Source organism: Mustelus asterias, chromosome 30, assembly GCF_964213995.1.
Source record: "Mustelus asterias chromosome 30, sMusAst1.hap1.1, whole genome shotgun sequence".
Taxonomy (NCBI): Eukaryota; Metazoa; Chordata; class Chondrichthyes; order Carcharhiniformes; family Triakidae; genus Mustelus; species Mustelus asterias.
This window is the reverse complement of record NC_135830.1, coordinates 5,878,182-5,900,015: the sequence shown is the minus strand read 5'-3', so window position 1 is coordinate 5,900,015 and position 21,834 is coordinate 5,878,182. Positions and strand designations below refer to the sequence as shown.

The 21,834-nt window shown below is 45.2% G+C and overlaps 2 protein-coding genes across 2 annotated transcripts in view; one reads left to right on the top strand and one right to left on the bottom strand.

The window, feature by feature from the left end:
• LOC144480718 (uncharacterized) overlaps positions 1–21,834 on the bottom strand; it is a 370,150-nt gene extending 348,316 nt beyond the window's left edge. The window contains exons 1-6 of the mRNA XM_078200309.1: positions 21,070–21,834; positions 18,317–18,351; positions 13,492–13,633; positions 11,986–12,007; positions 10,714–10,851; positions 4,013–5,137 (exon numbers count right to left, since the gene is read on the bottom strand). Of these exons, the coding sequence (XP_078056435.1) occupies positions 4,013–5,137; positions 10,714–10,851; positions 11,986–12,007; positions 13,492–13,633; positions 18,317–18,351; positions 21,070–21,824 (2,217 nt within the window). The 5' untranslated portion in view covers positions 21,825–21,834. The remainder of the gene's footprint in view (positions 1–4,012; positions 5,138–10,713; positions 10,852–11,985; positions 12,008–13,491; positions 13,634–18,316; positions 18,352–21,069) is intronic.
• LOC144480641 (uncharacterized) lies at positions 6,517–10,864 on the top strand. The gene is made up of 2 exons (XM_078200239.1): positions 6,517–6,573; positions 9,761–10,864. Exon 2 carries the CDS (start codon positions 9,874–9,876, stop codon positions 10,741–10,743), a length of 870 nt encoding a protein of 289 aa, XP_078056365.1. The 5' UTR covers positions 6,517–6,573; positions 9,761–9,873; the 3' UTR covers positions 10,744–10,864.

The window sequence follows — 21,834 nt, the reverse complement described above, 5'->3', positions numbered from 1 at the left end:
TAGAACGCCCTTGAGCTTGGTCTGATTGAAGTTTCAGCTAAGATGAACAAGGCCTCAGGAGGTTTCGTCTCAAGACTATTTGTGGTAGTATATATTTCGTCCAGCGTGGTCTTCACGTCTGCGTGGGGTGGGAAGTAAACTGCTGTCGGGCTAAGAGGTGAACTCCCATGGAAGGTAATAGGGGTGGCATTTTAGAATCAGGAATTCTAGGTCCCGGGGTCCAATGTAATGATAATACAGTCAGTCTCTAGTGCACCATAACCAAAGTTTGGGTCTCATTTGATAGCGAGTGATTCATGGTCTATTGATACAATAGATTCCAATTCTGTTATGTGCCACTCTGCCACTTACTATTTGACAATAACCTGCCTGTTATTTCAATTTTGCTGTATTTTACAACTGCAGCTCCTGGGACTGATTGGAATCTGGTGTAACAATAATAATCACAAAGATCGGTTCCAGTGTCTCTGAGGTCATTTTGCCTGCAGGTAATCTGACATTAAGAGAGACAAGAGGCCCAACAAACATTTGATTGTAATAGGAGGACAAGGTGTAAGTGGGCAATGATATTTTGAGGTTTCTGTGTTATGCCGAGTGTCACTGGGAGGTAAGTGGTAAAATAGGAATGCAAACATCATGGCAGAAACATGTGTTACTGACTCTGCTTGACTGAGAGCTGTTATACTCAAGGGGAGAATAATGAGGACATGGGGAACTCCAGAGATTTCTGATATCTGTGCTTTATCTGTTTGAGGAACTGAAAATAATCAGTTCCTTCTCATGGTTATCTGCAATTCTTAAGTTACACAGACACATGGGAAACAGACCTGACAGCTCATCAAACCCAATGTTTTGATCTTCTGTTTGAGACACATTGTGACTGAAAAGATCAAATGTTAACACCTCAGGAGAGAAACATTCAGAATGTCACAAAGATGAATGAGTTGTCCAATTAATCCCATTCACCATAACTCTGTCAATTTACCCTCTGCAAGTATTTATCCAATTCCCTTTGAAATTTACTATCAAACCTGATTCTAGCACCTGTCAGTTTGCATTCCAGATTAAATCAAATTGTGTAAAAACTTATCCTCATCACCCCCTCCAGTAATGTTGTCAATTATGTTAAATCTCTGTGTCCTCTGCTTACCGACCCTCCTGCACCTGGGAAACAGTTTCTTCCTATCGACAGATCCTCCAATATCTGGGAAATAGATTGTCCCCATCGACAGACCTTCCTGCACCTGAGAAATAGATTCTCTCCATCGACAGACCCTCCTGCTTCTGGGAAACAGTTCCTCTCCATTGACACTATCATAACTCGTTTGTCATTTTAAACATCTCTATTAAACCTCCCCATCCTGACCTAAGACAGAAAACCCATGTTTTTCCTGCCCTGAAGAATCATATGGACTCAAAATGTTCACTGTTTCTCTCAAACAGATGCTGCCAGACCTGCTGAGTTTTTCTGCTTTTATCCCTGTTTTTCCTTTTATAATCAATCAGAAACCCTTAAATCGGGTCGCACAGAGACTGAGAGAGATACAGAGGAGAGACAGAAAGACAGAGAAAAATTGAGAGAGATTTTAAAAAACAGAAAGTTGAGGTAGTCAAAGATAAAAGCTGAGAAACAGAGGAAACAAGCAATTCAGAGAGAATGATATAAAATCTAAGGGAGCAGGCAATCAGTTCCTGGCTATGGGGAGCAGAGGGAACTCAGTGACTGATCCACAAATACAGCTCATTATATCCGGAATGGAGACTCTGAACAGAAATAACAGGCTCATTTGTAAATATCACCGCAATGTGATCCTGTGTGATTCTGATCCTGTGTGACTCTGCCCTGTCTCTGTGGATAGATATAAGCCGCACTGACAGATGTTCTCACCAGATTGTGGCCCCTGGATTTATTTTTTGCCCAGAAGTGAGATGTGCGGTTTGCAACCGGCAGCAGAGAAACAGGAAGTTGTATTTCCTGAAAATGAAACAGGCGACATCAGTTTGATGTTATCACAGTGAACGGTCTTCCTGTCTGTGAGGGTGAACTCACTCTGACAGCATCAAGAACAACCACACAGATTGCTGCCGGTCTCAGCATTACATTCACCTCCATTCCCATGTTAAACAATAAACAAAGATTATTTGGGTTTTTAACAGTCAATGAATTGGGAGATGGACTGAGGGTCATCACTGGGAGAGATGAGGGGAAATTATAGAAAGGAATGAGTTTCCCCCAAAGAGGGCATTCAGAAAATGAGAGTGAGTCAGGGCCTGTCAGAGGAAGTGGGAGAGAGAAGTGGGGAGACAATGGCCTCGTGGTATTATCGCTAGGTGTTAATGCAGAAACTCAGCAAATTTTCTGGGGACCCAGATTCGAATACTGCCATGGCAGATGGTGGAATTTGAATTCAATTTTAAAAATCTGGAATTAAGAATCGAGTGATGACCATGAAAATATTGTCAGAAAAACCCACCTGGTTCACTAATGTCTTTTAGGGAAGGAAATCTGCCGTCTTTACCCGGTCTGGTCTACATGTGATTCCAGGGCCACAGCAATGTGGTTGCCTCTCAACTGCCCTCTGAACAAGGGCAACTAGGGATGGGGAATAAATGCTGGCCAGTCAGCGACACCTATTTCCCACGTATGAATAAAAAAAACAGAGATTGAGTCTCTGTAAATTCGATGTTGTCTCAGACAGAGAAGAGAGATTGAGGGTGTTTGGTGCTTTTTTAGAGAGAGATAACCGGAGAATGAAAAAATTGAGTGAGTTTCAGCACTATCTGACATAGAAAAGTTAAATGAATGAGCGTCTGAGAGAAAGATAGAGGTTAAGTGACTTAGACAGTATTTGAGAGAGAGGTTAAGTGAGTGAGAGAAAGGAGCGTGTTTAATTGAGTGTAGGGGTGGAAGGTAAGTGAAGTGAGTGTCTGAGAGGAGAGCGATGTTAAGTGAGTCAGTATCTGACAGAGGAGAGATATTAAGTGAGTACCTGACAGAGAAGAGAGATATTGAATATCTGACAGAGAGGTGAGATATCAAGTGAGTGAGAAGAGGTTCACACAACTGAGGATCACTGAGAATAATCCAAAATAAGGAGATCACCCAGAAAACTACCAATAGGAATCTTCAGCTGAGCACATCATCCATTCTTAAAGGGACAGTTGGGGCTTGATGCTGCTCAGTTTCCAGTTAAAGGGACAGGCACAGCTTCACTCTTCTCTCTATTCTGTTTATAATGGTTAAAGGTTGATAGGAGTGAGGTTTATTTAAAAGGACAGTGTGTGGGAAGCACACAACAAAACTGGGAATTCTTGGACACGCTGCAGCTCCTTTTTATCTGGGAATCAAATTGTTGTCTAATTGTCCCAGCAGTTAACAGGGTCCTTTGAACTCTCCAGCTGCTACTTTAATGCAGACTTCAACCAATTTATTTGAAGCCGGTTTCTGTTCAATAAACTGGCACTGACACAAACACATTAAAATATTTTAGACTTTTCTGCATTTTCAGTCTGGAAATCTAATCCTGCCGTTTCACTCTCAGTCAGGAACAGATCCCAGTTTTGCGCCAATCTCTAATTTAGCAGCACGCTTCCAGCATTCACTGTTGTTCTTCCTGACTCTAAACACAGTTGTAAAGGAACTTCTGTTCCTGGTCTAGGAGCGCTGAAACATGGAAGGGAGCGACTGAGGTTCTTGCACATCTCAGAATTAAACCATATGGATACTTTGCTGTCGTGAAGAGAGATGAGGAAGACCAACGTGCTGTTTGTCCCTCTCTGTGACCCTGAAGGACTGCGTCCTGTTTGCCATATGATCCTCCCCCCATTGTCCTTTCTGAGCTCCAGCCTGGTGATGTGGGGTCAGGTGGGAAAGACAAAAATCTACAACAATTTTAAAAAACAAAGCTGGTATATTTCATATTTATTCAGAATATTAAACCTAACGGATGAAGACTGTCAGAGTGAACACGATTCAGACCTGGATATGATTAACAGCATCAAGAAGAGTAGAATCCAAACCTTGCAGTCGTTTGTGAACTCGCCGGTGTGTTAGCAGGTGGGATGACTGAATAAATCCCTTTCCACAGACATTACAGGTGAACGGCCTCTCCCCAGTGTGAACTCGCTGGTGTTTCAGAAGATCAGATAAATGAGAAAATCCCTTCCCACAGACAGAGCAGGTAAATGGCCTCTCCCCACTGTGAACTCTCTGATGTGTCAGCAGGTTGGATGACTGACTGAATCCCTTCCCACACGTGGAGCAGGTGAATGGCCTCTCCTCACTGTGAACTCGCTGGTGATTCAATAGGTTGGATGAACGAGTGAATCCTTTCCCACACACGGAGCAAGTGAATGGCCTCTCCTCACTGTGAACCTGCTGGTGTGTCAGGAGGTTGTATGAACGGGTGAATCTCTTCCCACATTCAGAGCAGGTGAACGGTCGATCCCCTGTATGGAGCTGCTGGTGTATCAGAAGATTGGATGAATTAATGAATCCCTTCCCACAGTCGGAGCAGGTGAAGGGTCTCTCCCCAGTGTGAATTCTCTGGTGGTTCAATAGGGCAGATGGACGGCTGAATCCCTTCCCACACACACAGCAGGTGAATGGCCTCTCCCCATTGTGAGTATATTGGTGCATTAGCAGATCCTTTTTATTTTTAAAGCTCTTCTCACAGTGGGAACAATTAAAAAGTTTGTCATCAGAGTGAACAAGTTGATGTGTCTGCAAGTGGGATGACTGAATGAATTCTTTCCCACACACAGAGCAGGTGAACGGTCTCTCCCCAGTGTGAATTCGTTGGTGTGTCAGCAGATCTTTTTTGCATTTAAAACTCTTCCCACAGTCAGAACATGTAAACGGTTTCTCATCAGTGTGAACAAGTTGGTGTGTCACAATGTGGGATGAGCGAGTGAATCCCTTCCCACACACAGGGCAGGTGAACGGCCTCTCCCCAGTGTGAACCCGTTGGTGAGTCAGAAGATTGTATGAATGGGTGAATCCCTTCCCACAGACGGAGCAGGTGAACGGTCCCTCCCCAGTGTGACTGCGCCGATGATCTTCCAATTGTGATGGGAAACCGAATCCCTTCCCACAATCCACACATTCCCACGGTTTCTCCATGGTGCTGGTGTCCTTGTGCTTCTCCAGGTTGGATGATCAGTTAAAGCCTGGTCCGCACACACAACATGCATACCATTTCACCCTGCTGCGAAAAGTGTGATGTTTTTTCAGGCTGTGTAACTGGTTAAAAATCTTTCCACATTCAGTTCACTGGAACACTCTCACTCGGGTGTGTGTTTGTCCCGATGCTTTTCCGGTCACACTGATGTTAAATTTCTTTGCCCACAGGCAGAACAGACAAATATTTCTCCTTCCACATTCAAAGACCGATGATATTCAGCTCCTAAGGAACTGAATGACTTTGTCAGATGTGATGTCCGGTTTGAGTTTTCTGTCTGCCGTTCCTTCACTTCGAATATCCTGTAAAAAACATTTAGAAAAGTCATCACACTCAGAACAGGATAGAAATTCTGAACAATTCCAGTTTCTCTGGAACATTTTTTCCTTTCTTGTTCCCCCAAATCTGTAAATCCCCGTCCCACACTCTCTCCCTCCTCCCTGGGCTGAAATCCAAACCCATCTCCACCATTTCTTTCCTCCACTCCCAGTTTTCTCCCTCCCTCTCCTCTGTCTGGGTTCAGTTCATGATGTGGTATTAAGGCTTGATTAGCTGTAAGTATTCGCATTCCAACCATTATTCTGTAAATTGAGTTTGTGTCTTTATGTACCCTGTTCGTGAACAGAATTCCCACTCACCTGAAGGTGCTTAAGGCTCCGAAAGCTTGTGGCTTTTGCGACCAAATAAACCTGTTGTACTTTAACCTGGTGTTGTTAAACTTCTTACTGGGTTCAGTTCTCCAGCTGCTGTCTGCAGACTGACAATAAAACCAATGGGTCTTATTGGGGGTGTTGGGGCCTCCAGCGGGTGTTTGTGAATCCTCCCCGCCCACCTCCCAGGGTTTCCTTCCTTCCCAGAGATCAGAGTCCTCATTGATTTGAGGCCAAAGTGTAACCTCTTATTTATTGTCCCCCTCCCCCATCCTCTGATGTGAACCATCCTCCAGTGGCTGAGCCTGGGCCTGTTCCCGGGAGGGAGGGAGAAGCCCCGCAGCTGCAAACCAGGGAGCTGACAATGATTCTGAAGGGTTTGCGGATCCACAAAGTGTTTCCAAATCCTCCCAGCCACCGCCTAACGCTGACTCCGCTTCTCCGGGACAAACAAGCGCCAAGGCCAGCAATGACACTGCGCATGCTCCACATCACAATGCCCGGGAACTGATTGACGGCGGCTCCGGACCAATAGGAAGAGGGGGCGGGACTGGAGGACCGAGCGGGAAAGCGGCTGGTCCTCCAGCCAATCGGAGTGAATGAGGGGCGGGGCTGGAGGACCGAGCGGGAGCGGCTGGTCCTCCAAGCAATCGGAGTGAATGAGGGGCGGGACCTGAAGCATGCGCAGTGCGGGTAATGGCGACGGACGGACGGTTTCAACTCGGAAGCGAGATCAATACGAGGTAGAGGGCGGCGCGCGGGGAATGATAAATGTGGCGGGTGGGTGGAGAGGTTTCGTAAACATGTTGTTCAAACCCAAACCCCGGAAATGAACTTCCCGGTCCCCCACTTTGTACCAAATGGAGCGGCAGCTTGTGGTGTTAGACCCGGGCTGACTGCCGCCATTGAGGCTGCATGTGGGAGGCCGGCAGGGATTGTGATCGGAGAGTGAAGCCCTGACGTCACAATGGAATGGGTGAGAGTGTGAGGTCACAATGGAATGGGTGAGGGTGTGACGTCACAATGGAATGGGTGAGGGTGTGACGTCACAATGGAATGGGTGAGGGTGTGATGTCACAATGGAATGGGTGAAGGTGTGACGTCACAATGGAATGGGTGAGAGTGACGTCACAATGGAATGGGTGAGAGTGTGACATCACAATGGAATGGGTGAGAGTGTGATGTCACAATGGAATAGGTGAAAGTGTGACGTCACAATGGAATGGGTGAGAGTGTGAAGTCACAATGGAATGGGTGAGAGTGTGACGTCACAATGGAATGGGTGAGAGTGTGACGTCACAATGGAATGGGTGAGGGTTCCAGATGAGCTGAGACTGGGCTGGAGTCGGGCGATGGCACTGACATGTGACCCGGTGGCACAGTGGTTAGTGCAGCTGCCTAACAGCGCCAGGGACCCGGGTTCAATTCCAGCCTCGGGTCGCTGTCTGTGCAGAGTTTCTACATTCTCCCCGTGTCTGTGTGGGTTTCCTCTGGGTGTTCTGGTTTCCTTCCACAGTCCAAAGATGTGCCGGTTCGACGGATTGGCCACGATAAATTGCCACTTGGTATCAGGGGGATTAACAGGGAAATATGTGGATAGGGCCTGGATGGGATTGTTGTCGGTGCAGGCTCGATGGGCTGAATGGCCTCCTTCTACACTGTATTTTATTATTCATTATTGTTAATTAATTACTATTAATGCTTCTATGAATGAAGGTGGTCTTGATGATGATGTGGACATGTGGCTGGAAGCTCATCTTGGGATGAACTATTTCACCCTGGTTGTGAACAGCCTGGTTCAGCCTCAGACAGTTGCCAGGAGGAGAGATAAAGTTGTTGGCGAGGGAGTGGAGTTTGTAGTGGGGACTGAACACAATGGGTTCAGTCTTCCCAGTATTTATATGAAATAAATTTCTGATCTTTCAGTACTGGATGTCAGACAAGTCAGGATGGTGTGTGAGTTGGGGAGGAACTTGGAGCTGATGGTGTTCACAGGGTTTGGAAATTCTGTCAAAGTTCCTGTTGAGTTGTAGATGTATAAAATCTCTCCTCACCTCCGGCCTCTCCTACTTCTCTCAGTTTCCACTCAGAGTGTGGAGATGCCGGCGTTGGACTGGGGTAAGCACAGTAGGAAGTCTCACAACACCAGGTTAAAGTCCAGCTACCAAATAAACCACAGCAGGAGGTTTATTTGGTAGCACAAGCCACAAGCTTTTGGAGCGCAGCCCCTTCATCAGGTGAGTGGGAGTCGTGATCCCAAACAGGGAATATAAAGACACAAACTCAATTTACAAGATAATGGTTGGAATGTGAGTCTTTACAGGTAATCAAGTCTTAAAGGTACAGACAATGTGAGTGGAGAGAGGATTAAGCACAGATTAAAGAGGTGTGTATTGTCTGCATGTGGAGATGCAGGCGTTGGACTGGAGTAAACACAGTAAGAAGTCTGACAACATCAGGTTAAAGTCCAACAGGTTTATTTGGTAGCAAACGCCACTAGCTTTCGGAGCGCTGCTCCTTCGTCAGATGAAGGACAGTTAGTGAGATTTTGCAAGCCCAGGCAAGTTGTGGGGGGTTACAGATAGTGTGACATGAACCCAAGATCCCGGTTGAGGCTGTCCTCATGTGTGATTGACAGATCCATGCTCACTGCTTCCTGCCCTGGATGCAAAGAGCTGAAAATACTGCGGGTGCTGGAATCTGAAACAGAAACAGAAAATGCTGGAAATCTCAGCATCTGTGGAGAGAGAATAGAGTTAATACTTCCAGTCTGGATGATCACAGATGCTGCCAGACCTGCTGAGGTTTTCCAGCACTTCCTGTTTTTGATTAAGTGAAGGTTCAGCAGGGAACGAAGCAGCGAACTGAACACACTGAACCCAGGGGGAAGGGGTGACGCAGGATAAGGGACAAGCGCAGCTCAGTGAGGCTCTGCAAAGTCCAGCAACCCATCCACATTGAGAGCTGAGAGCGCCAAGGGGGAGGGGAAGGAGAAACTATTTGGGGCACAGCAGGAGGTCACCCCCCCCCCCCCCCCCCCCCCCTGATAGTCCTGGGGTTATATCAGGACAGGAACAGCCACAGATTCCCCCTTTTTCCTGGGACGTTTCACTGGAGCTGTGTTGGTGAGTGTTTGTATTCTCTGTCTCACTGTCTCGGTAATGGGGGTGGGTTGTAGATTGCTGTGAGTGTTAGACTAAATAACCTCTCCTCATGCTGCCAGTTCCAGTCTGCAGACTCCATTTCTCAGTCCAGTCTGCTGCTCTGTCTCTGTCTCTCTGTACTTTGCTGCAGTGCTCCACATTCTGAGCAACATCCATTGTTATCACCCAAAATTTGCAGCAAACTTCCTTCACTGTGGCACAGTGGTTCGCACTGCTGCCTCACTGAGTCTGGGTTCGATTCCAGCGGTGGGTGACTGTCTCTGTGGAGTTTGCACAGTAAGGGTACAGAATATATTGTTGCGGTTGTAGGCAGGGTGAAGAAAAAGGTCAGGGTGGGGATTAGCAGAGTAAGTGCGTGGGGTTACTGGGATAGGAGGTGAGCCTGGGAAAGATGCTCTCAGAGTCAGTAGAGACTCGATGGGTAAAATGGCCTCTTTCTGCACTGTAAGGATTCTATGATTAGTGAATTACGGTGAGCAACTTTGAATAGAGGCATTTCTGGGGCGCAGAGCATTGTGGGAAATGTGACCGCCATTAGTCAGTGCCCGACTCCAGATGTTTCATTATAGACTGAGGGCAAGTCAGCAACCTGAGTCCTCAATAATGTTTGTAACTCTCACAGGCTGCCTAGTCTGCTGAATATCTCGATGATCCTCAGTTCCTGGCCTCCTGCGTGTTTTTTTTTATTGTTGCTTCGGTCTGGACTCTATTCATCACCTGTCTCTGTGGGTTTTCTCTCAATCCCCTTTTTTCTGTTTTGAATCAGTTTCCCAGGGACTAGAAGGGGACGATTTGCAGTCAGGAAACTGAAAGTAAATATCATATCAGGAACTGCCAGTCGTCTAATTTATCATAACTGAATCTCAGTGGATTTTGAACATGGAAGGAAAAAGCACTATTCACAGTGGGGAGAAACCGTACACGGGTTCTGTGTGTGGACGAGGCTTCAGCCGATCCTCTGGCCTGTCAAAACGTAAGTGCAGTCACTCCATGGAAAAACTGTGGAAATGTGTGAACTGTGGGAAGGAATTTAATTCCCCATCCCAGCTGGAAACTCATCAGCGCAGTCACACTGGGGAGAGGCCGTTCACCTGCTCTGAGTGTGGGAAGGGATTCACTCAGTCATCCCACCTACTTACTCATCAGCGAGTTCACACGTTTGAGAGACCTTTTAAATGCTCAGACTGTGGGAAGTGCTTCAAAAGTTCTTGGGAACTGATGTCCCATCAACGTGTTCACACTGATGAGAGACCATTCAGGTGCTCCCACTGTGGGACTGGGTTCCAGCATTCACATAACCTCACTGTACACCAGCGAATTCACACTGGGGAGAGACCATTCACCTGCTCCGAGTGTGGGAAGGGATTCACTCGGTCATCCCAGCTATTGACGCACCAGCGAGTTCACACTGGGGAGAGACCTTTTAAATGCTCTGACTGTGAGAAGTGCTATAAAAGTTCTGGTGAACTGACTTCCCATCAACGTGTTCACACTGATGAGAGACCGTTCAGGTGCTCTCACTGCGGGACTGGGTTCAGGCGATCATATGACCTCATTCTACACCAGCGCACCCACACTGGGGAAAGGCCATTCACCTGCTCTGAATGTGGGAAGGGATTCATTCAGTCCTCCAACCTGCTGAGACACAAGCGAGCTCACACTGGGGAGAGGCCATTCACCTGCTCTGAGAGTGGGAAGAGATTCACTCAGTCATCCTACCTGCTTAGACACCAAAGAATTCACCAGTAACCATGGTGATTGGAATCTGCTGTTAATCCTATCCAGGACTGTAATATGTTCATTGCGTTTGTTTTTGTTGATGTTAACGAACTCCAGCCAGTTATACTGTTTAATATTCTGAATAAAAGTCAAATAAATTACCTTTGTGTTCAGTACTGTGAATCTTTTTAATATCATCAGCACAACTGAATTCCTTTTGAGTTGCTCTCCCATTGTCCCTCTTCCATCTTCACCTCCCCGCAAGTGCTCATTGGGAATAAAACTCACAATCTTCTTTGTCACTAAGTTTGAGACAATCCAATCAGCTGCCTCTCCTGCTTCCCTCCTTCCCCTAACCCACTGGAACAAACCTCCTCTAACGCTCCCCTTTGTCTGAGCTCTGAACTCTCATCTTTCTGCAGTTTCTCTCCTGCCTCCCCTCATGTCCTCTTAGAGCTCATCTTGCCCATGAGACCCATCTCTTGATCCCTCAATCCTATTCCCACTGTCCTACTGACAGCACAACTTCTCTACATCAGCTGATATTGTCAATATCTTCCTCTCCTTCAAATCCGATATCATCACCCACTTCTCAATAAAATATATTTGACCCATGCCCTTGTAAACTACCATCCCATCTCCCTTTCCTCTCTAAAGTCCTTGAATGTTTTACCTTCCATATATTGTAACTTGTTTTCCCTTTACCATTGTGTATAGTAAAGTTTATTTTGTTTGTGCAGAATCTGTGGAATCTTTTGCCTTTATTCACTTGTTAAGTATCTTGAATCTCCACCTTTGTCAATTTTATACAAACTCACCCAAATCTAAAAACTATTTTGTGGGAATTGGGGGAATAGAACAGAAGATAGGTTTCTGCTGCTCAGTTACAATCCCAGCTGATGTTACTTCTGGGCAGGAAGGTCCCAGAATAAAACCCTGGCTCAATTGACCGTAACCTTTACCTTTTTGTTTTAGAAATGTGGATGAACAGAGTCACTGGACGGACAATGAGCTTTTAACAGAAACATCTTTTAAACATGAAAATACTGACAATAACACAAGACTCCTTCATTCCACACAATCACAGTGAGGGAGCTCCCTCTAGTGGCGAAGTGAGGTAAATGGCCTCTGCCTGGGAGATCACTGAACCCTCAGGCTACTGAAGGGTCATTTTCAAACATAGAAACGTAGGAGGATTGTGCTGCTGTATTTTTCTTGTTCCTATTTTTTTATATTAACGCAGACGAATCTATTTAGAGAATTGAAACTAACCTCAGAAATAGCAACAGGCGAACTCGAAGACAAACACATTCACAGAAATGCACTCTCAGACAGACACAGGCAAACTCGCACACACAGACATGCAGACAAAAAAACACTCTGACTTCCACAAATACACACACACTCACAACACAGAGACAGACTGAGACCAATTTCAGTCCAAATAATCTGCTGGGCACTAAAATAATGTGAGGAGTCTCACAACACCAGGTTAAAGTCCAACAGGTTTATTTGGTGGCACAAGCTACTAGCTTTTGGAGTGCTGCTCCTTCATCAGGTAAGTGGGAGTTCTGTTCACAAACAGGGCATATAAAGACACAAACTCAATTTACAAAATAATTTACATAATCCTGTTCATAAGAACAGGATATGGCGCTCGACTCAACGATCGACAGTTCCGACGATAATAAATCAAATCAATACTTCTCCACTTTATGTGCTAACTCTCGGTTTCAATTTCAGACTACCTCTTGCCCTCCCTAGTGTCTCACCCCAAAATTTCAATCTTTATGCCTGAAGGTGAACTGTTTTGCTAATGGGGCATCAATATATAATCTAGTGACTACCCACATGTGCTTTGTTTCTGGGTGCAGTCACTCCCACCTTTCATCCCAGTCCCAGGAGTCTGGAGACTGGGCTGCAGAGGAGTAATGGCGACCGCATGCCCCACAATGCCTCGCGCTGGGGAAATCGCTCAATAGCCCGGGCTCGAATCTGCGCATGTCCAAGGGAAAGGGGAATCTGCGCATGTGCGGGAATGTTTCTGAACCCTGCTGAGGTGTTCACCAATGGAAATTCTGGGAAGACCGGAAGGACTCTGGTCCTCCAGCTAATCAGAGCGCGGTCTTTGTTACAGTGCAGGTTGAGCTTCAGACAGACTCAAACTTCCTCCAAAGAGGCCAACATCTGTGAGTCAAACACTTTCTTTTCTCCCCCTTTCCATTTCTTTTCTCATTCTGGGGGAAATTGGGGACTTGCAGCAACTGAAGGGAAAGGAAGTGAATCCAGGGAGGGTGCAGACTCTGGAAAGGTTGGCCCAGGTCTCTCTCTCTGAAATACATTGACATCCTTTAGCTCCCTCAGCTTGACACATTTATTTGTCTGGCTAAAAGGATGGTCTCGTTCCTAATGTTCACAATTAAAGGGCTGGTTTCTTCAGGAGATAGTTGACATTTAAGTGGAGGATAGTAAGGTTTGGCATGTTTGGATATGTTTGGTGTAATCTGGTGTAAATTTATGATTCTTTGTGGGACAGTAATTTTATATAGGTCAGTGTTATGTCTAGTTTTGTGGTTAGGTACATATTAGATATATTATTTATGGTTCTGTGATAAATTTCATTTATTGTTATTTCAAATTTGTAATATAGCACTGTGGTGACATACCTTTCCAGTCATTGATCCATTACAGCACAGAATATGTCCGTTCGAATCTGTACTGACTCTCTGTAGAACAATCCAGTCAGTCCCATTCTCCCGCTGTACCCCTGTATCTCACAAGATTATTTCCTCCAATTGTCCAGCCAGTTCAGTTTGAAATCTTGGATCATCTCTAATTCCAGCATTCTCATAAGCAGCGAGTTTGTGTTTGTGAACACTCAGTACCTCAATGAAGTTCTTACTGACATGGTCATGAAGCTCTGAGCAAGTAATACAGCAGTGTTTATTCAACACATGTTTTCCTCCAGAATCTGTACCTATGGGTTGGGTTTGTATTGAGTCTAGCCGTCTGCATCAAGGTTTTCAGGTCTCCAGGTCAGGAAGCAGTGAGTAGGGTCTGCCACTCAGCATCAATCAGCACCTTCAGGAGAATTGTGAGGGTGTATATTAGATACAGCCCAGTGAGAGTAGAGGGAATATGTGAGATTGAGGTTTACAACTTTTGGTGAACAAAATAGGAATGAATGTTCAACTGAAACTAGAATCGTGTGTTCTGAATTTCTCTGCTGTACTGACAGTGCTGACTTTTCTAAATTCCTTTTATAGGTTTTGAGAAGGAGAAGATTTGCGATAGAAATCTGAAACCAAACGTCACACTGAGACCTGACACATTCACTCGATTCAAAAGGACCTGAATATCATCGCTCTTTCAGTCTCGAATTGAGTTGAAGTATGTACAGATGGAGGGCGTTGATTGGATCATTATATGAGTGTGTATGAAAAAAGCGTGTATGAAGAAATGGTGTTCTGTCTGCGTCAAAAGGTTTAAATATGTGACTGGAAAAGCATCAAGACACACAGATCTGAGTGAGAGTGTACCAGCGAACTGACTGTGGAAAGACCATTAACCAATTACACACCCTGAAATAAATATCACACCATTCACAGGGAGGAGAAACCGTACTTGCTTTGTGTGTGTGGACAAGGCTTCAATTGATCATCAAACCTGGAGAGACACAAGGACACCCGCACCATGGAGAAACCGTGGAAATGTGGGGACTGTGAGAAGGGATTCAGAGCCCCATCTCAACTGGAAATTCACCGACACATCCACACTGGGAAAAGACCTTTTACCTGCTTTGAGTGTGGGAATAGATTCACTCAGTCATCACACCTGCAGACACACAAGCGAGTTCATAGTGTGGAGAGACCATTCACCTGCACTGAGTGTGGGAAGGGATTCAAGGATTCATCTACCCTGCGGACACACCAGCGAGTTCACACCAGGGAGAGACCGTTCACCTGTGCTGAGTGTGGGAAAGGATTCACTCAGTTATCCAACTTGCTGACACACCAGTGAATCCACACTGGAGAGAGACCATTCATCTGCTCTGAGTGTGGGAAAGCATTCACTGAGCCATCCTGTCTGCTGACACATCAACGCAGTCACACCAGGAAGAGGCTGTTCACCTGCGCTGAGTGTGGGAAGGGATTCACTCGGTCACCTCATCTGCTGACACACCAGCGAGTTCACACTGGGGAGAGGCCATTCACTTGCTCCGTATGTGGGAAGGGATTCACTCAGTCATCCAACCTGCTGACACACCAGCGAGTTCACAGCAGGAAGAACCCATTCACCTGCTCCAAGAGAAGGATTCATTGAGTCATCCAGTCTGCTAAAACACCAATGTGGTCGCACTGGGGAAAGACCTTTGATGTGTTTTGTGTGTGAGAAGAGATTCACTGATTCATCCAACCTGCTGTGACACCAGCAAGTCCACATTGAGGAGAGGCCATTCCCCTGCTCTGAGTTTAGGGAAGGTCATCAGTCATCCAACTTGCTGACACACCAACAAGTTCACACCGCTTAGAGATCTTTTTTTAATCACAGAATTCCTACAGTGCAGAAGGAGGTCACTCGGCCCATTGAGTCTGCACCGACCACAATCCCAACCAGGCCCCACTCCAGTAAACCTACACATTTACCCTGCTAATCCCCCTGACGCTAAGGGGCAATTTACCACGGCCAATCAACCTAACCGGCACATCTTTAGAAGATGGGAGGAAATCGGAGCACCTGGAGGAAACCCACACAGACACGAGGAGAACATGCAAACTCCACACAGTCAGTCACCCGAGGCTGGAATTGAACCCGGATTCCTGCCCTGACTATGGGTGTTAATTGAATCAATTGAGTTTAAGAATGTACAGATGGAGGGCTTTGATCAAAGAATTATATGAGTGTGTTTGAAGAAAGTATGTATAAAAAGTTGGGAGTTAAATGTATTCCAAGTAAAGATTGGTTCCAGTTTCTTCCTTCACCATAAGGCTGTCAGGATTATAACATGGTAACAGAGAGTGTTTGTCCAATGGTGAAGTTTGGAAACTGGAGGAAAGTATATTTCAGACAGAAGTTTACAGTCCCAGCAGCTTTTGTGAGAGATGAAAGGCAGTGGGAATTGTCAGGGCCTGATTACCCGCCGATGTTCTCGGGGCCTGAACCATACGACCAGTGGAAGAATGAAGTGGAGATGTGGACACGGGTTACATCCCTAACAATGAGAAAACAAGGTCTGGCCTTGGCATTGCCACTGTCTAACGAAAGGAAAATTGGCAGCAAAACATTTTCTGAGCTGGAAATCCACTGGTCGTATACTGATCAAGGCTTGGATCTTTTACTCGGTTTCATTGATGAGATTTACAAGAAAGATGATCTGATGGGTGCCTATGAAGCATAGTCAGACTTTGTCAAGTTTTGAATGAGGGTGTAAGTATATTTAGCAGATCTAGATATCACAAAAAAGACAGGATTGGAAAAGCACTAATAGGTGAATGAATCTCAGGAATGACGGGGAAACAGTTACCATGAAATTCCCCTGGTCGTCACAGTCCGGCACCTGTTCGGGTCAATGCACCTAACCAGCACGTCTATCAGAACGTGGGAGGAAACCGGAGCACCCGGAGGAAACCCACGCAGACATGGGGAGAACATGCAAACTCCACAGAGACAGTGACCCAAGCCAGTAATCGAACCCGGGTCCCTGGCGCTGTGAGGCAACAGTGCTAACCAGTGTGCTCCCCTTCCATCCCAGAGATAAAGACAGCAACCAGTCTTAGAGCTACGCAAACAATTTTAAAATCTTTGTTAAAGATTAAAAGTCCCGCAAAAAGATGCAGGGGAGTTGATGAAGAGTATCTGAGGCTCATAGAACAAACTAATGCAAAGTGTGGAATGTGTGAAAAGTATTGAAGGATGCTGTCACATCCGATTGTAAAGCTGCCCTTGGCACATGACTTTAACAAGGTATTTCCGTGGATCTAAAGGCATGAGACAAAGACAGAAATATTTTCATTCTACACATGATCGACAGGGTGATCCAATTTAGCCTTTCTCCAATAATACATGACAAGGACAAAAGGGTGATTCTAGACCAAGTCATGGAGAAGTGGACAGGGACTGGACCTGGGGCACCAGCTAAGTTTCTGGCTGATAATGGAGGGGAATTTGTTAATGATGAGTTTGGAGACGTGTGTTAGAACATGAACATTCTGGTCATGAACACGGCAGCTGAAAGTCCTTTCAGTGATGGACTCTGTGAAAGGAATCACGCGGTGATCGATGAAATGCTGCAGAAAATCTCAGCTGATCAGCCAAACTGCAAGTTGATAAATACGATTCATGTAAAGAATTCACTTCAGATGGTTGGAGGGTAGAATCCCTGTCAATTGGTCTATGGGAGAAATCCCAAATTACCCTCTGTGCCGGGCGAACGCCCTCCTGCTTTAGAAGGGACGACAATTAGTATAAATTTTATTCATATTATCAGATTATTTCACTAAAGTAAGTGCTCGAGCTCAGAAATTATTGTGGATCCTAGACCAGCGGTGTCTGAAATGTAATACTTTGTACATTTTTTTTCTTTGATTCATTGTGAAATATGTTGCTGTGAATTGTTCTGATCCTAATCAGGATTGTTAATGTTTAAAGAGAAACTCAAATACCCAGTGATTAACAAAGAATTGCACCACAAGATTCCACATTTTTAAACAAGAACAAAATTTATAAAACAAAATATTAAAAGCCAGCACTATGAACATAGCATAAGACTTTCAATTATCAGATTATTTCATGAAGAGAATATTAACAACTTATTGTGGTTCTGAGGAGAGGGGTGTCTTTATATGTAATGCTTTGTACAAAAGGAGGAAAGTCACATTTTTTCTTCTTTGCTTTGCTCTGAAACATTGTTTGTGTGAATGTTTTGTGATCCCGGTCGGGACAATTAACGTTTAAAGAAAATTGTGAACACCCAGTGATTAACTAAAAGAATTACATGAAAAGATTTAACATTTTTAAACAAAAACAAACTTTACTGTATATATAAAACAAAATAAAATTTAAGAATACAGCACTACAAACTGAATACTGTAATCAATAAAGACTTATGGTACAAACCTGTTTTTAACCTCACCCCAAAAGTTTCTTTATACTTAATGATGTCTTGAAAGTTCAATTCTGTTCCTGGGACTCTCAAAGGTATGCCAAAGCTCTGCAGAATTCACTTTAATTTTCCTCACTTTTCCAGCTATTCTCCAGGCTCCAAGATTTTATGGAGGGTCTTTCCATTAGCTTTTGGCTAAACAATTCTCCAATTTTCCTTTGAGACCTCAAAACTGTGGACTCCTCAGTCCAACCGTGGGCTTCGCTGCTTTCTTGCTGAGGGATTTAAACATTGGCAGCACCCCTGGTTCCTAATGACCCTCTAGGCTTCTGGTCCCACAGCTGGTTCGCAGCTGCTGGTCCCATATCTGATGGCCTCCAACCTAACTGCAGACTGCTTGCTTTCTGTGAGAAACACCCGGAATTCCAACCAGGGCTCACTTATCCCCGTGCTAACACATCTGTTGGAATGTCCGTTAGATATTTAGCTTCAAAGCTAAACCTTTTTTTCCTGAGGTCTGCATGAAGAATTCCGATCTGTAACAAAGACAGAGCAATAATTGTCAGACCCAAAGTCTCCAGGTCTCCAGCTAAAAGAGCCCAGCTGCCCTTTTACACTTCTTACCCTTCGAGTTTTGACATCTTAAACCAACATGGGCCACGCCTTGTGAATGTGAATCCCCTTCGGGTGTTTCTGTCAGATTCTCAGTGCGGGTTTTCCATTTACCTTAAATTTTTTAAAAAAGCAATTGTTGAACTAACTCATACTTCTAAAACATAGGAATTATGAAATTAGATCTTTGCAACACCTTCCCCATGAAGAAATGAAAAGTATCATCCTCGTATTATCCCATTTGAAACATTACAATGTAGACTCGAAAGATTGGCTCTTCTCTCTCCCCACAGATGCTGTCAGACCTGCTGAGATTTGCCAGCATTTTGTGTTTTTGTTTCAGATTCCAGCATCCGCAGTATTTTGCTTTTAACAATGTACAACATGCTGTATATCTAAATAGTTGTGATCTTATCAAATGGTGAAGCAGGCTCAAAGAGCCAAATGGCCAACTCCTGTTCCAAAGTCTAATGTTTAATTACCTTATAACCTGCAATAGACATAATAATCCCCCCATTGTCCACTTCACATTCACAAGTCCAGCTTGGTAACAGCACACTGCTGGGTTCCATGTCCAGGAATCTCAGTCCACTGAAGATGGGAAATATTACTGCTTAGAGTGTTTTCTGACAGTTTTCTTCTTATAATAATTATCGTGCAAAGTTCCTCCTGCAAGAGGAGAGTCCTCATTGCTGTTCATCTGTGAATTTTCAACTTCAGTTTTGAAAACAGTCTGTTCAGAATGCACGTTTTGAACTTTATTTTCTTCCATGTTTGTAGCTCCTCCATTGTTTAAATCCAGAGAGAATATTCCAGTCAATTCCACATTGAAATGTCTTCTTCTTGCTCTGTTGTAGCTGCAGCTTCATTTTTAATTTCATTTCCCAGAATCTCACATTCTGGATTCACTTTTGGAGAGAGCAAGGTCAAAATGGCTTCTTTTTGTGTCAACAACTCTTTCCTTCATTGGACAAAATCTTCTTCAGCCAAACTGTTGTTAAAATGCATTTTATGTTCAAGCAAAAATGTTGACCATTCCCATTTGGAGACTATGTGATCTTGGGCTTCAGAAACGGAGGAATTGAAAACAAAAGCAGGGAGGTTACACTGACAGTTTCTAACGCTCTGGTGAGGCCACAATAGAACACTGAGCCCAGTTCTGGTCACCACACTATTGGAAGGACGTGAGGGTCCTTGAGAGGTGTAGAGGAGATTTACCAAAATGGTTCCAGGAATGAGGAATTTTATCCACAAAGCTAGGCTGAAGAAGCTGGGATTATTTTCCTTGGAGAAAAGGAGATGGAGGGGAGATTTGCTCGAGATGTACAAAATTAAAATAGGATTAAATAATGTGAGAAGGTAAAGTAATGTGAGAAGGTGAGGTGGCATGGTAGCACAGTGCTTAGCACTGCTGCTTCACAGCTCCAGGGACCTGGGTTTGATAACCAGCTTGGGTCACTGTCTGTGTGGAGTTTGCACATTCTCCTCGTGTCTGCATGGGTTTCCTCCGGGTGCTCCAGTTTCCTCCCACAGTCCAAAGATGTGCGGGTTCGGTTAATTGGCCATGCTAAAATTGTCCCTTAGTGTCCTGAGATGTGTAGGTTAGAAGATTAGCAGGTAAATATGTAGGGATAAGGGGGTAGGGCCTGGGTGGGATTGTGGTCGTTGCAGACTCGATGGACCAAATGGCCTCTTTCTGCACTATAGGGATTCTATGATTCTATGATAAAGCTGTTCCCATTAGCTGATGGTGCAAGGATGAGATGCACAGATTTATATATTCTTAGCGAGAGATGCAGGGGGATGTGAGAAAGGGATGTTTTATGCAATGAGGGGGAATGAGCTGGAACTCACTGCCTGTGAGGGTGGTGGAAGCAGAGACGATGAACGATTTAACAAGGAAAATGGACGGACACTTGCGGGAAATAGAACTGAAAGGATAAAGGGATAGAACCGGGCAATGGGACTGACCGGTTTACCCCATGAGAATAATACCAGAACTGAGAGCATTTAACCCTCTGAAAATGCCGGTGTTACTTTTCTCTGGAAAACTGAAGACTGACGGAAGTCTTCAAGATTATGAAGGGGTTCAATAATCCAGTACGGATTTAACGAGAAACACCTTTACCAGCGAGTGGTGAGAATGTGGAACTCGCTACCAGTGAGTGGTTGAGGTGAACAGCATGAATACATTGAAGGGGAAGCTGGATACATACATGAGGGAGAAAGGAATAGAAGGATATGCTGATGGGGGGAGATGAAGAGGGGTGGGTGGAGGCTCATGTGGAGCATAAATACTGACACAGACCAATTGAGCCGACTGGCCTGGCCCTGTGCTGTAGACTCAATGGAACAGAGACAAATGTATTTAATTTAGATCTACTTGAAATGATAGGAGAAGTAGGATTTACTATCCAGGATAAAATAAATGTCCTTCATCAGCTTGTGTGGATCATTTGTGGAAATGTGCTCTCCCAGCCCACTGGAAGCAAAGTTGTGAGAAAGACCAATCCAGCAGAGCTGGACCTTCTGATCCAGGATCTTCTGATCCTCCCAATTCACCAACTGTCAGAATGAACATGGTTCAGTCCTGGGTGTGATTAACAGCAGCAATAACAGCAGAATCCAACCCCTGTCATCACTTGTGAACTCGCTGGTGGTTGCGCAGGTAGGTTGACCGACTGAATCTCTTCCCACACTCAGAGCAGGTGAATGTCCTCTCCGCAGTGTGAAGACGCTGGTGTATCTGCAGGCTGGATGAATCAATGAATGCTTTCCCACACTCAGAGCAGGTGGGTGGCCACTCCCCAGTGTGAATCCGCTGGTGTGCCTTCAGGAAGGATGACCGACTGAACCCCTTTCCACACTCAGAGCAGGTAAACGGTCTCTCTTTGGTGTGAACTCGTTGGTGTATCCGCAGGCTTGATGAGTCAATGAATGCCTTCCCACACTCAGTACAGGTGAATGGCCTCTTCCCAGTGTGAGTGCGTTGGTGTATCCGCAGGTTGGAGGAGTGAGAGAATCCCTTTCCACAATCAGAGCAGGTGAACGGCTTCTCCCCGGTGTGAACTCGCTGGTGTGCCTGCAAGTGAGATAACCGACTGAATCCCATCTCACACTCAGAGCAAGTGAATGGCCTTTCCCCAGTGTGAATTCGCTGGTGTGTCAGCAGATCAGATGAAGTAGTGAATGTCTTCCCACACTCGGAGCAGGTGAACGGCCTCTCCTTGGTGTGAACCCGCTGGTGTCTCAGCAGGTGGGATGAATGAGTGAATCCCTTACCACAATCACAGCAGGTGAACGGCCTCTCCCCAGTGTGACTGCGTCGATGAATTTCCAGCTGAGACGGGGATTTGAATCCCTTCCCACAATCCCCACATTTCCACGGTTTCTCCATGGTGCGAGTG

What these genes read in the sequence shown, in the direction of transcription:
- LOC144480641 (XM_078200239.1), top strand. Translation starts at nt 9,874, where the DNA reads ATGGAAGGAAAAAGCACTATTCACAGTGGGGAGAAACCGTACACGGGT.